At 43.1% G+C, this 14,665-nt stretch overlaps 1 protein-coding gene across 4 annotated transcripts in view; it reads left to right on the top strand.

Annotated features, from left to right (window-relative positions):
- The first annotated feature begins 13,032 nt into the window (after nt 1-13,032).
- The window catches only part of CEP85L (centrosomal protein 85 like), a 124,111-nt gene continuing 122,478 nt past the window's right edge, over nt 13,033-14,665 (top strand). For 2 of the 4 annotated variants that reach the window (XR_012041456.1, XM_072855746.1), the window contains exon 1: nt 13,416-13,916. Coding sequence is in view for 3 of the 4 variants with exons in the window: in XM_072855746.1 (XP_072711847.1) it covers nt 13,670-13,916 (247 nt within the window). In the remaining variant the exon portion in view is untranslated. Of the gene's footprint in view, nt 13,164-13,415; nt 13,917-14,665 lie in introns of those variants that run through there. The other 2 variants (XM_072855747.1, XM_072855748.1) reach the window with 2 other exon arrangements.

Here is a 14,665-nt window from a genome sequence, read left to right as displayed (position 1 = left end):
AGATTATTGCTGTGATCAGTTAATTAAGCCAGATAGAAGCATGTAGAGAGCCAAAGCATGATTTTCAGTTGTAGCATCTAGGTCTTGAGAAGGAAAATGTTGACATGTGGTACTATCTTGCCACTTGTAAATACATAATTGTGCTTGAACACTGTTTCACTACGGAGGGTGACTCTGTGAGTGGAATTGCAAACCTCTGGAAGTGGCTTCCTGATGGAATCAAGGACAGATCACAAACAAGGTAACTAAAGTAGCTGCTTGATGGATTATATTAATGCCCAGAAGGGAATATGTCCATTACATTTTTTCTGTGGCTTTCTATTGTATCTTTCTCTCATTTAACAATGATCCAATACAAGGAAGGGTAAGGACAATGCAAGTTGGGGGAGGAAAATAATTGTCTTTAAGCAATGTCCTTTTGCTTTCAGACTATCTGGGATTGTTTTCCCTCTCTCTTAGAAACCTCTATGTATAGCCAGCGAGCAGGGTCGGCTGCTTGGTTTGAATTTCTCTTTGTTTACTGTGACAAAAAAGACCTCAGCTTGTAAGCAAACTGCAAAGCGTTGAGCAAGGATGTGTTCTGAAGGATGGGAACAGCTGAGCTGAGCCTTCTGGAGGCTCTACAGTTTGCTGATTAGTGAGGTCTCCAGGCCAATTTTGCTTACAGTGATATGTATGGGAATTATCTGCATATCCAATTTTATAAATCATTCCAAAGAGGAATGGGTATAATGCTACTCTCCAAACCTCCCTCTCCCCCTCTCCAAGATGAAGAAATTGTCTCTCCAAAACTGCATGTGATCAGAGCTTTCTTCTCGCCCTTTCTCTCTTTCTCTCCTTTCTTTCTTGCTTGCTTGCTTGCTTCCTTCCTTCTCTTTCCCTTTCTTTCCTTCCTTCCTTCTTTCTCTCTTTCTTTCCTTTTCTTTCTCTTTCTTCCTTTCTGTCTCTCTTTTTCTTTCCTTCTTTCCTTCTCTTCCTTCTTTCACTTTCTTTCTAAGTCTCTCTGCTTCTTTATCTCTCATTTTTTGCCTTCTTTCTTGTTTTCTCCCCCTTCTCTTGTTCTGTCTCATTCTGTCTTTCTCTTTCTCATTCTTTCTCTCATTCTGTCTTTTATTCTCTTTCTTAAAGTCACTATATTCTCATGGAGGGGACAAATAACCTTTATGTTTTGTCTACTGCTTTCTGAAACACTTTGTATGAGGAAAACTCATGATCTAAATCTTGCTGATGGTTCTTTTGACCCTATGCGAGTTTAGCTAATCACTCATCAGCTTAATTTAGAACAGGATTGGGCCCCCAAGATGGATTTCAGTACTGACTGCCCAGACTGCATGAAAGCAAGCAAGAAAAGAAAGACGCCTCAATCTATTTGTCTGCCTAAAACTTTTACATCAAAGAAAGCTTGAACAGTTTCTGAACTGAAGAGTTTTTGAGGAGAACATGAGAACTCTAGAAGCTGATACTGACACGTTTCTGAAAAGGCATTACTTCATAGTACAGAGATATGTTTCTTTGTAGCATCCAGAAAATTATATTTGACTGTTGCTATTTAGTGAGAACTGACAGTGCACTTCATGCTGTTCAAGAGGCAAATGAAAATTCAGGGCCTCCTACCAGGAGCCTGTTTCTTATTTCTGAAAAGCTAACTATGCTTTAATTGTGGTCTGGAAGTTAATGTTATTTCAGAATTGTCTTCTTAATTCCCATCATTCCTATTCTGCAGATGTGGAAAATCACCCTCTTTACTATATTGCTCATGACTCTCTTCATTACCATCTGCTAAGGGTCCAAAATCTGTTATGAGCTCACTGCTAATTTCAACTTCCTTTCCTTTTTTTTTTGGAAAAAAAAAAAAACAACCCACAACAGAAAACAACCCATCTGTATAGCTACTGAACAACTTACCCTGCTGTAATAAAGAACTCCTTTCAGAGACATAAGTCAATACTTCTGCTTAGGTCAGCCAAGAGGAATTGTCTTTTCTTGGGTATATCCTATACCCGTCTCTTCTTTCCAAGGGAAAACAGTTTTCAGCAGGCAAGCTGATACTCTGCTTGCCAGAAAAACCTGTGGTGTTTGAAAAATTAAAGCTGTCTTTAATAAAATCCTCTTTTCTAGTGCAACTGTCCTTTCTCTATTAGCCAGCTATGTAGTATTGAAGTGTTTGTAAAATAGTATTTAAAAGTATTATGAAAACAGTCATTTTCTAAGAAGTGCATTCATTTTAAATTTTATCCATTCTTTGTCACTTTTCCTAATAGCTATGCACAGCATAGAAGTAATTGGACTGTTTGGATTCTCCCTGTATATTTTTAAAGGTATTTAATTTAAATGATAGACTTGAAACGAGTAGTAATAATGACATCACTGTTACAATAAAATCAATTTGTAACAAAAACTCAGCTTACTAAGCTATAAATAAACAATTCTATGGGTAGTAAGTACATTTAGCATTGTCTAACAGGGCAGCATTAAAACTGGAGAGCCCTGAACTCCCTCCCCAACTCCATGGTGGGTTGTTGTGCACCCGGTTTTTGTCATCTTTGAAATGGCCACAACTGTATTCACTCCCACCAGTTTGGAAGTGATCTCTGAAAGTGCAAGGCAGAGTAAGACTGAAAGATTTTGAGGAGGGGCTGTATACCATGAAGGCCTGGAGGGACATATTTTACACCATCTCTTTGAAAGCCTCAACACACATATGTATTATCACAAATAACTCTTATGATGCATTTGCCAGTTACTTCTGCAGATACTAGCAACCCACTAAATGAGTTGCCTACTCATCTACAGTAGTTGAACAGGACTGAAGCTGTTGGCACTGCCTGCATCAAAGCTGAAATATGATGAAAGTATTTGTGTTGTGTGTACTGAACGGGGGCAGACCTGCATCACGCTCATTTCTCGTCCAGCAAATACTACTTCCCGACACCGTGAAGTGTTTACAGGGGCAGGTCTCTCTCTTTTCTGTGCCGAGAAATAAGCCCAGCCAAGTCTGCCACTCTTCTGTTAAATCTGTAACAGCATGACTGACTGTCAAATCCCAGGAAATTATATGGAGCTAGCTTTGTACTTAAAAATAGAGCTGATGAGGGTGGGTGGGGGAAGAGCACATTCAGAAATCTGGCTTTTTGTTCTTTGCCAAACGGTCCCACTCTCTCTCAGGCGGATTTTGCAAAGAGCTCACCATATGGGAGGACGAGGGCTGGGGAAAACCTCATCCCAAGTTCCTTCAAAAATGTGGGCTTCTGGGATGGTAAACTGTGTGATTAGGTTGCACAACTAATTGGATAATCTGTTCCATGGTCCTAATGTGCTTATTCGTCCTGTATATAATCATTAGAGTCGGTGCTGAGATCCAGTCAGTCAACAGATTACTTTTCAAGCCTTTGCAAGTGGGTTCAGAGACCCTGAAGGTGTGTCAAGCAGCGCTTCCTGGGAGACGGGAGCCTCAGGGACCCCGAGCCCTTGCCCTCTTCTGCACCAAACTAATAACTCTTATCTCTGGCCTTTTGTTTTTGTAAATCCAACCACAGCGCATCAGGGGGCTTGTAAGTCCATATTGTCCTGCTCTGGATGGAAATACCATCAGGCAGGGAGGACCTGCTGTATGCACTGCACGCCATGTGCTGTGGAAGTGTTTGAAGTGGCTGAGGTCCAGGGGCAGTAAAACCCTATATTGTGGTCACTACTTGGGACAGCAAAAAGGATTTCTGTGGCAAATCCTTGCAGCTGTAGATATGGTTGATCAGGACTCTGCCAGAAAGTCCATTTCAGTGACTGCTCGCTTGTATTTTAGATAAATGAGTCTTTAGCAAACTAGTCTCTTCCCACATGGTCCAGTTTGAGTACTTATATATACTTCACGTAAAATTATATTTGAAAATCATATGAAAGATTATGCTAAAAAACACAGTGAGGGAAAATTAGGGACTTCACTAGATAGGAAACACAATTTACAGGCTCTCAAACTAGATAGCTGGTTCTGTTTGATACAACTTGGCTCACAAATTGACTTGCTAGCCCAATGGAAGTTACTGTATTTACTAACTTATCTGCTTTTTTAAAAAAAGGAACTAAACTGCCAACGTTTTCTTTTCATCTGTATTCATCCAAATTTGAATTTGCAATAGGTCATGTTTTGTTTGTGATGGTGAGCTTCAAGAGGGTTATCTGAGGGAAACAAAGTGTTGATAATTCATCTGAATTTTAGAACTTTTTTGTGCTTCAGAACTGATGTGGAAATCTTGCAAGGTGAAGCTTTGTTCTGAACATTCAATGTGCCTCATGATGACATGATGCAAAAAACCCCCGTTTTTTCCTAGCGATTTTTTAATGCTTCTGTAGAGGCAGTTTCAGCAATTAAAGCACAATGCAGCAAATGCTAAATATAGACTCAAATAAAATGGTTGATAGTTTTTGTTTCACACAGCTCGGTTTTCTTATCTCTCTGCAAGGGAGACTGGTTTACTTAAATTGAAATATATAAGCTCAAGGATACGTAGCACTGAGTAGATATTGTTTTATTATGTTCTGCTTTTAGAGTTTGTGACATACTTCTAGGATTTTAGATCTTTCATATTACTTTAGAGGTCTATTAGAGTCAACTTTCAGAGGGCACATTTTTATGCTTTAAACTTAAGTGTTCTTGCACATAAGCAACATCTGAAAGCAGTAACATAAATCGGTAACATATAAAGATTGGTAACATCTGAAAGCAGTAACATATAAATGCAGCAAATGTGTTTTTGGAATATGTGATTCAATTTATCATTTTTAAAATTAGTTCTTGAGTTCTACCCTTAATACAATGCAAAATACATGGTTTTCTGATGTCTGCAATCCCAACTTTGTGAGTTTATCCTTGCAGCAATTATCTTCAAACATAGAAGCAAAAGACAAGTAATATTCGCATGTATTTAAAGATGCTTTATTACAGCTGTCTGCTTCCTTTTCATTTCTTTCTCATTTTTCTTTTCCATCTTTTAACCACAGTGCTAAATAAAGGTCTTGTCATGGTGACTGCTGGGGACGCATTCCAGCAGGGCCAACATCGTGAAAGGCTCATGTAATGTAAGCTCAGTGGTGTCTTCGAGCAGGGACTTCCATGAATGAACTGACTTCACGGAGCATTCGCTGGAGTAGTTTGCAGATGGGAGTCTGTGTGTGACTGCCTCTTGCACTTTCTTAATGCCTATTTGTTGCTACCCATTTTAGCTTCCTGCACTGATTGTCAGGGCCTGTTTCAGTATATTTTTTGTTCTTTGTAATTTTCACATTGGGAGCACATATGTAATGTTGTTTTGTAAGGATGCAGCCAGTTCCGAACTTTTAGATAGGCTATTTATCTCTTCCCACTAACGCATTTTGTTTGGGTGGTTGAAGCTACTTACCTTATGAATAGATGGCAATCAGTCTTCCTTCAGAAGCTAGAGGGACGTTCCCATGTTCTGGATTGACCTTCTGATGCTTGGCTCAGAAGGTAGTAACGCTGAGAACTAAGCGGTCGAAGTATAGAGCATATTTGTACCGTACTGTCCTGCATTAACCAGAAAATTGGAATTACGATTCTTCAATTTAATTTTAATTGATTTAACCAGATATTCTTATTTGAGGTATTAGAACGGTACACCGGTGCACTACATGATGTGCAATTCTTAAACCATGGGATTCCTAAATTAGTGGGACAGCCCCCAACAATTTAAGCAGAGATACTTAAACTTCTAAGCTTCTTTTATTTATGTACATTTAAAGTCACATGCTCACTTAGAAGCTCAATTTCTTGTTGTTTTCTCTGTGACCAAAGATCAGGTTGCATGTTTACTAAACCTAAAACGCCTCCCAGATCAATTTGGTCACTCAAGCAATGTGTTAAAAGTAGAATACTAGAGAACGATCTTACAGCCAAGCCAGCGTCAGAAAGTTACTTTTAATAAACACTCTTGTCTGTGTTAATTTTAAGTCAAAAGCAAAACAGTCTAAGGATACTGTGGTGGATTCGTACGTATGTCATATACTAACCCTGAGGGCCCGTGAAACAAATCTGATGGGCACTGTGGTCAGTACAAACTAGTACAGTCCACTTTTTGCATTTCAGTCATTTTCTACCTTCTTGGGTGAACTGGGTTTATCTAAAAAAGTGTGTGCTAATATATATGTTTATTAGTTTAATGTGAGAATGCTGTTAAAAAGACTGAAGGATATGAAGCACAAGGTATGAGCAAATTGTGCTTTGCAGTCTCAGGCGTAACAAAACCAGAGCGTTTTCTAAGGCTGCCTGTGCTGCACGCCGGGAAATTCCCAGCAGTGCCACGACCGATAGCTGCATTGTACAGGGAGCGGGCTGGTTCTGAGACATCTGCAGGGGGTGTGCTGGGTGGGTCTGAAAGTGTCCTTTTAAACTGGATTTAATGCTACCAGCATAGAATACCCCGTCATTTTAGGTATGGACCTCTCACTGCTGGGAGAAAACAAAGCATTATAATACTGATACATATTTATAGTATATAGTAGTGAATTATTGTAGAATCAATGTCAATGATTTTTGTAGAATAAAAGTCAATGGAGAAGAACATGGGGCGGGGAGCTTCATGAAGTTAATTGTATTTATAGTTAAAGCATGAAATAAATATTTCCATCTGACTTTTACATGTGGGCATATGACAGCACTGAGCTGACCAAACTGAGCACTGGCATAACTCCATTGACTTTACTGAAATTTCATCCCTTTGCAGCAATACTGGGTTTGGCTCAAACACAAGCGACCAGATAATTTTCTGACTGGTAATGTTCGTAGGTTGTATTTCTGACTTGGAGTAAACAGACTACATATTTCAGGCTATAAGCAGATAATGATGGCCACTTGGAAGAAATTTCCATTGCCAAGTATTCATACAATGTTGCATCGGTGGCTGGATGTGCTGTAGTGTGTTTGGCCTTCCTGTACACAGTCACTTGTAATTTGAAATGCCGTATGTCTCAGAAGTTATATAATTCAGTGGGCATGTTTGTTGCAAAAGGAAAACAGGATTTATTCCTTCCTGTGCTGAGGTGGAGATGGAGCAGGGAACCTCACTGCACAGTCTGATCCTTTGTTTCAGTGACTGCATACAAGGGGGATGCTTTCTGATTAACCTTTAAGGCAGGTAGGTTTTAAACAGGTCAGGCTAAATGCTGTTTTGTGCTTCTAATATGGCAGTTACTTCACATTTGAGGTGGAGTTTAACCTCCATAAAGCAGCTTAAAAAAATCTGCATCTGCACGTTATTGTATAGCAATATCATCCAGCGCTTCATCCTTCTGCACTCATTTGTCTGTGTATAACACGGAGTCAAACAAGACTGCCTTGAAGTAAAAGGTCAACTGTAAAAACTCAAGCATTGCCAGTGGCAGTCAGATCGAAAGCCTGAACTGCAGCACTGCTGAGGCTTCTTCTCTTAGGCTTTAGCATAAGTTTCAGCACAGAAAAGTAAATACAAAAGGTTCAGTATTTTGATAATCCCAAACTGAAAGGGTTTTGGTATAGCCATTTTGAAACTGAATTGTGCCTGCCTGGTCTGATGACTGGTAGCACAGTTATCTCATGCCTTCATTTTCTTAATTTTGCTGGTCTTTCTCTCTGAAGAATACCAAAGAACGCTATCAAGCACCAATTTATCATTTGTTATTAATTATTACAAAGAAGCCTCTAGACTGCAGCAGGTCTCAAATATGGCCTTCATCAGATGTTTCAGCATCACAATAAATGTAGCATACCACCATGAGGTCTCAGTCCTCTCCCTCAAGAGGATTTACAGCTTGCTATCTCTTTTTGTCTTAGACCTACGGGAGAAAAAAAAGGATGGATGCTCCTAAAATCAGCTAGTGCTTTCATAGAAAGTGAAGGTGACTCAAGCGGGCTCAAGAACAAGAGAACTGGAGAGATTGGAAAAAAGTCATGCAATGTGAGTAGGAGAAACAATTTTAAAAAAATTTTTTTTGTCGAAGTGTTATGTCCTGAAAGGATGGTAGATATGTTAGTGAGTCCCAGCAGGGCTAGGGGAAGAGGCTCGCTGCTCCGGTACAGGCAGTCTGGCTCTTAAATGTGTTAGGAGCCAGCCCTGAAAGGCTGGGAGAAGAAGGCCTGCCTGCAGCCTGTAGGTTTTTACATATTCTCTCCATCCCTGCCCAAGTCATTTGCATTTCCCCTTCTTTCCCACTGCCTTTGGGAGAGGAGGGGACGGAGAAAAGGGAAGGTAGAATAGCAGAACTCGAAATTTTCCCCTTGAGAAAAACACACCTGAGAAATTCCTGATTGTCTTCACAAGTTACTGGTTAGATGTCACTGGATCCCACCCCCTGCGTATGGTCTTCTTCCTGCGGTAACAGAGTTGATGGCACAGAGTTCATTTACATCTCTTAGACTTATTTTAAAATCATATGACCAAAAAAAAAAGTGTTTGTCCCACCCACCAGTGATGAACCACGTAAAATCCCTGACTCCCAAGGGTTTTCTAGCAATGATGTAAATGAAAATATTTTCAGGCTGAGATTCTGAGGTGAAAATCTGATTCTGAAACCTGGAACATTAAGAAGAATCTGACATTTCAGGAGGCTGGTAATCAACCATAGCTATGGTAACAACAAGCTGCTTGGTTTTATTCTCTTTCGTGGTATAAGCTGTGACTGAAAGCGTAGGGCAAAGCAGATTCAAATCGGTATCAATTTGTGTTCTTTTGTGAAAGACAAGCACTCTCATTTGCTTGTAGAAAAGGCAAAAATAAAAACATTGTATACACCGTGTTATTTCATGATGCCTGCTTTGCAGGTACTAGGTGATGCAGTTTGTTGTTAATGCCATACCGTGCACGCAATGTACTTTTAGTGGAACATTTCAGTGTTTTGTAGGCCAACCTGCCCTACCGGCAGGGGTGCACTTTATTAGGTAAGCTAATCTGTTCTTAATTATAGTTAACAGTTTAACATCTCGCTTTGTAACATACATAGTTATTTTTTGCAAACCAGGAGGAATTGCTCTAAGGCTTCTTAAAGGCTGCTTAGACTTTGCTAGGACACAGTGTTCAACTGAAAAAGTCGTGGGTGGAGGAGAAGGATTTCTGTACTTAGTGAAGCAACTCAATAATGGAAAATTTGTGATTTTAATGTCAAAGTAATGTACAATATAGATGTGCTTGCAGAAATGCCGCTGTTGGTTTTTGATAGAATGCACACATGCTTGATGTCTTAATTAGATAGGGGAAATAGTCGGCATTCTCTTAGAACAATGTTTAGCTATTTAGTATTTGGGATTTTTAATAATCTTTTAATTCTATTAAATGTGAAAGCAAGTGTGTAGAATAAATATTGAACGCATTTCTGGCTTTAATCAAAGAAAAATGCTGCTTTCAGAGGTTATGCTGCAGCTTAATTCCATTTAGAGCATTATGTTTTGACTCAGGGGGGAAAAAAAAAGGGATGCGATTTCTCAACCTGGAAATAGATCACAAACCCTTGGGTAAGATGTGCTGCAATTGGCATTAATGAGACCAATGCTTCAGCTGTTACTTTCTATTGTTATTTTTCTTTGTGGATTCTGCCAAGAGGGTAGAGTTTGTGTCAGAAGATCATGAGGAAAGAGGTGGGGAGAAGGCTTTTCAGACAATAAGAACTTGAGTCCATTCATTGTCTGGAGCATCACATTTCACAATAATTATCCAGGGATGCAGGCTGTTTCCACTTATTGCTGGTTCGTGTGTAAGGTTACATGAGCTTTCCCTTGTACCACACTGACGTTTTCTATGAGTATTGAGACCTTTTTACCCCTCTTGGGTGGGGCAGTACTGGAACACAGATTGCCACGCTCCTAATTCTTAGCAACCCAAGAGATGTAAGAGGTGATAAGCTAATGCAAGTCATCCTAGTGTAGGCAGGCTCCATTAGGTGCAGAGGGACAAATGCAGGTAGAACGGACCAGAGCCCGTACTACCCACCAGCTCTGCATGGTTGGGTCTCACAGATGGGTCAAAAGAGACTTGTTAAGAAGAGGGGCTTGGGATGCCCTCAGGGCCCGCTGCATTGCCAAGTTGACATCCACATGAAACTGGGGGCTTGCTTCAGCAGCATTAAATGGCACAAACTCATCTCTGCAGGAGGTCCAAGCCAGTCTGCATACTTTTTCAAGAGGTTTTTGAAAATCTAAAACAAATACTGCTCCCGGTCTAGAACTGTGTATACAAGCAGACTGCTGGAAAGTGAATAAAGCATTAACAAGCTAAATGTATTTATAGAGTAAAACTACTGGCTTCAGTGTGGCCTGGTTTCCAGACAGATACACTGAAGTTATTTGTAGCAAAAAAGCTTTACTAATTACATTCATTTTCTATAAAAACAACTTAAAATCCAGTCAAAAGGATGAACGTGTCTCAGGTTCTGTTATCTGACTGCTTAAATTTAAGCATGTTTTCTTGCTTTCTGCTCTGAGCAGTAGCACTGTCAAAGCACAGATGCTGCAGCGGGGACACCTTGAAGACATGGTGTTGCTGAGTCAACCTCCCCCACAAGCAGCGTTATCGGAGGTGATTCAGCCAGGCTACCTGGCTGTGTTCTGCCACCCTCATCTTGGCCTTTTTATCGGCTTTTTTCCTCTGTGGTATTGTTCACGAGTAGACAGGAGATACATAGGAAACTGTAAAGCTTCCATGAATGGCAATGCCAAGGTACATAAAAACACTGCAGTGACATTTATGAGGAGATGCAAGAACTGTTATCACACCTTTTCCAGGCATGCAGCTTTCTGGGGTCGTGATATGCCTCTGGATTCTTGCAGCTGCATTACAGGACAGCATCACAAACTCCAGAGCTCAGCAGTGATGAGGTAATTTTACTCCTTGCCTACTGCTAGATGCCTTCCCCTTCTTGACATTCAGCTTCCTCACAGCTCACTGTGAATATGCCAAGTACACACGCTTATCCAAAGTTTAGCAAACTCAACAAAATAGCATGCAACAAATGTTACACGTAGACAAGTCCTTGAAAGAGGTCTTGAACCAAGCTGTTTACATGTTTCTTGGTCTTGAGTGTTTTGCGAGATGCTTTAGCTTTTCTTCTTTCTTATATTTGTGTTTACCTACCATGCTCTCACTAACATTCTTCAATATTGAAGTTGGCTTCAGGGTTGAAAGGCTGGACAATTTCATTGAGGTGTTATCAATGATAGTTTAGTTTCCTGCATTGGTCTTCTACTTTAAGCCAGTATTTGTGGTTGAAAATGCTTCCACCCTTTTATCATTCAGAGGACCTCTAGCAACAGTCTGAGGGTTTTGATGGGATCTCCTGGAGTTTTAGTATTTGGGGTTTTTATTCAGTATTTATTAACTTTTTAAAGCCTGTGTTTCTACAACTCTACCTACAAAACACCTAGTGACAGTTATGCTCCATAGTTAAAACAAGCTGGTGAGGAATGCACGTCGTGTCAGGTCTTCAGTGAGAACATAAGGGCTTTATATGGATAAGAAAGAGAACAAAATAACAATATGCAGCACTTCTACATGCTCATTCCAGTACTTCTGAGGCCTCTCTTTTACTGAGTACATTATGAAGACCTAGCTAGGCATAAATAAAATATGACTTGTGCTGAAATATAACATATAACTTTCCAAAGACATAAAAGCTATTCTGTGATCATCAGCTACTAATTAAAAATGCATTGGGTCAGCAGGAAGTGTTTGAACACAGGTTTTATTTATTGATTGTGAATGTTTCCACATGAATACAGAACTGCTCCTGTTTCACCTCACCTCCCTAAGCTGTCACATCCATCATACTCTGCAATGCTGTCTACAGCCTTGCTTTTCTCATCTTGGTGGTGGTGGGGTTTGTAGTTTTGGGGTGGTTACACTGAAGTTAGAAGCTGTCCGCGTATTTTCTCCTTCTCTTTATGGTTTTGTCTGACAACGTGGATTGCTGATCAAGTGGTACACTTGTTTTGCAGGTAGTTTACAATGGTGATCACTGGGCTGCAGTTGCAAACAACAGTAACATGAAGGCTGCTGGTGCAGAATTCTCTCTCGAAGTATTTGGAGCAGACTCAAAGCAGCGTGGGGGGGAAGCCTTTTATTGGGTTTGAATTATTGCTGACAGGAGCATTTTGTTTCCAGCCCTGTGGCTTAAACTTTATGATGATACTGAGGATCTTTTGGTGGAACTGATCATTCAAATGAACGTTACGATCCTTTCTTTCCACTTCATTTTCTTCCTAGAACAAGAAAGTACAGGAAAATTGTGATTTCATTATAAACTCTACTAAGTCTGCACGTACCGGCCTTGGGTATTTCAAATGCCGTAATTCTGGAGTAAGGCATTTCACTTTTCTTTACCAATTATCTTTATACCCAATTAAGTGCTTTCCATTCAGTGTCTTCCCTGATGACAGTTACACGCCGTTGCTAACTGGCCCCTTGCTTGATCCCTGGTTAAGCGGGCAGGAAGCGCGGGGCGCGGGTGCCGCCGGGGGCTCATCCCCGCCCGGGCACGCCCGGGGGCAGGCGGACGAGTAAGTTAAACCCGAGGCCAACGGGAGCGCCCAAACCACCCCTGCGGGGCCTGAGCGGGGCGCGGGGGCCGCCTCGCCGGGCACTGCGGAGGCGGCGGGGCCGCGGCCTCTGGGCCGGGCCGGGCCGGGCGGATTCGTCCCTGGGGCCGGCGCTCCCTCGCCCCGGCCCCCGCGGCCGCTCGCCCCGCGCCCCCTCCCCGTGGGCCGGGTTATGCAAGCGGCTCGTCCCCGAGCAGCAGCAGCATCTGCAGGGCTCCCGCCCCTGTCTCCGCCCCGCTCCCAGCGCCGGAGAAGCAGGCGGCGGCGGCGGCAGCGCAATAAAGCAAGTTTTGTCTCCAGCGAGGGGGCGGCGAGGTCCTACCGCCCTCCGCGGTCGCGGCCCGGCACCATGGCTGCGGCGGCCCTGGGGCAGGCGACAGCCCCCGCCGTGGCGGCAGCCCCCCGCTAACCTTCCCTCGGCAGCGGGACCGGCCGCCACCGCCGGCCATCCGGGCCGCGGCCGCCCGCCGGAGAGCGCGCAGCTCCGCGCCGCCGCTGCCGGAGAGCGGCGGCCCCCCCCGGCCCGACCCGGCCCGGCGCGGCACCATGTGGGGCGGGCTGCATCCCCAGCTCGGCTTGCGCGGCTACAAGGCGGGTAAGGAGCCCCGCGGCCCCGCCGCCGCCCGCGCGTCCCGGCGGGGCGGGAAGGGGTGGGGTAAGGGGGAGGCACGAGGGCCCCGCAGCGGTGGGGCAGAGGCGGTGGGGCGGGCGGGCCGCGCCGCGCCGCTTCCCCTCCCCCGGCCCGGCTGGCTCCCGGGTCCCCGCAGACACGTCTGAGGAAGCAGCTTCCTCCTCACCGCGGGCGGGAAGCGTTACCGCCCGCCCCCCCGGCTCCGTGAGGGGGGACGTGGCGGCGGGGCCTCCCGGAGAGGGCTCGGGGGCCGGCCCGTCGCCGCCGCCGCCTCGGCCCCGGTAGCGGCCGAGGCGGCGACGGCGACTGGCCGTCCGTCCGGGGGGCTCGGTGTTTACTTAGCTGGACCTTGCAGCGGATGATAAAAGCTGAGCTTAACCTACATAATCCGTTTCCTTGTTTTGGGCTTCACCCCCCCTCCCGTTTTGTTAGGATACCCTTAGGCAGAAGCTGGAAGTGTGTTTCCCTTTATGCTTTTCATTTTAAATTTAGACTGCAACAAATCGGTCGAGTCCTATTTTTTTTTTTTTTTTTCTTGCACCACTTTTCTGTCTCTGGATTCATTAGAGCCTAGTTCCTGCAGGTTGAGAGGGAGACATCAGGGAGACATCCTCTCTGTAAGCGATGGGCTAACTTTCCACCGTAAAGTCTGTCAAACCTGGCAGAGGAAAATAGGTGAATTGATTGCAGAGCCGTACGAGCATTACTTTTGGGCAGGTAAGACCAGGTACCGACTCTTTTTGGATGCCCTTTTCATCCAAAAGGACTTGAAAATATTACCAGCTATATCACCTGCTTTACTCTGGCAGAGTTCCTGCAAATATTTTGTGATATTTTGACTTATTGAAGTAATCGATCACTGTGAAGGTCTGTGGTTTGGCTCTGCCGTTACAAGCGTTGGAATAATTTTGTTTCCTTCAGAAATTTGGATTCATGTTTTAATTTTGGGATTGCAAAATATGACTGCATAATGTCTATACAGTTAGTTGACATATTTAAACGGCAGGATTGTTTTGTTTTCGACTGACAGGGTTTGTCTTGCAAATACAAGAGCTGCTAAGACGTTCTCAGCAGCTGCCTGAATCTCTACAAGTAGTCTAATGTTCAGTCCCTATAATGTGAAAGAAGACATTGTTCCTTTTTTCTGTACTATTACTACGTTATTAATTTCTATGTATAACACGGTTGCCTTGTTGAAGTGTTGTGGCTTTTTTTTTTTTTAACTGCTTCCCGCAAAAGAATGGAGTTACATTATCTTTGTGCTACAGCTTGCAAAGATATTCTGAACACTAGGTGCAGAGATTTCAGTTAATTTGATGGAAACCACAGGAATTTAGGGTGTTTCAATTCTTATTTATGTTTGGGGCAGGAATATTAGAAGGTTGTATCACAAGCGCACACTGGCACTAACTTCAGAGCGTTACAAAGGTGGTTCATTTTTCATTTGTTTCAGGAAACTTTGGATT

This window comes from Ciconia boyciana, chromosome 3, assembly GCF_034638445.1.
Source record: "Ciconia boyciana chromosome 3, ASM3463844v1, whole genome shotgun sequence".
Classification (NCBI taxonomy): Eukaryota; Metazoa; Chordata; class Aves; order Ciconiiformes; family Ciconiidae; genus Ciconia; species Ciconia boyciana.
This window is presented reverse-complemented; position numbering and strand designations above follow the sequence as displayed.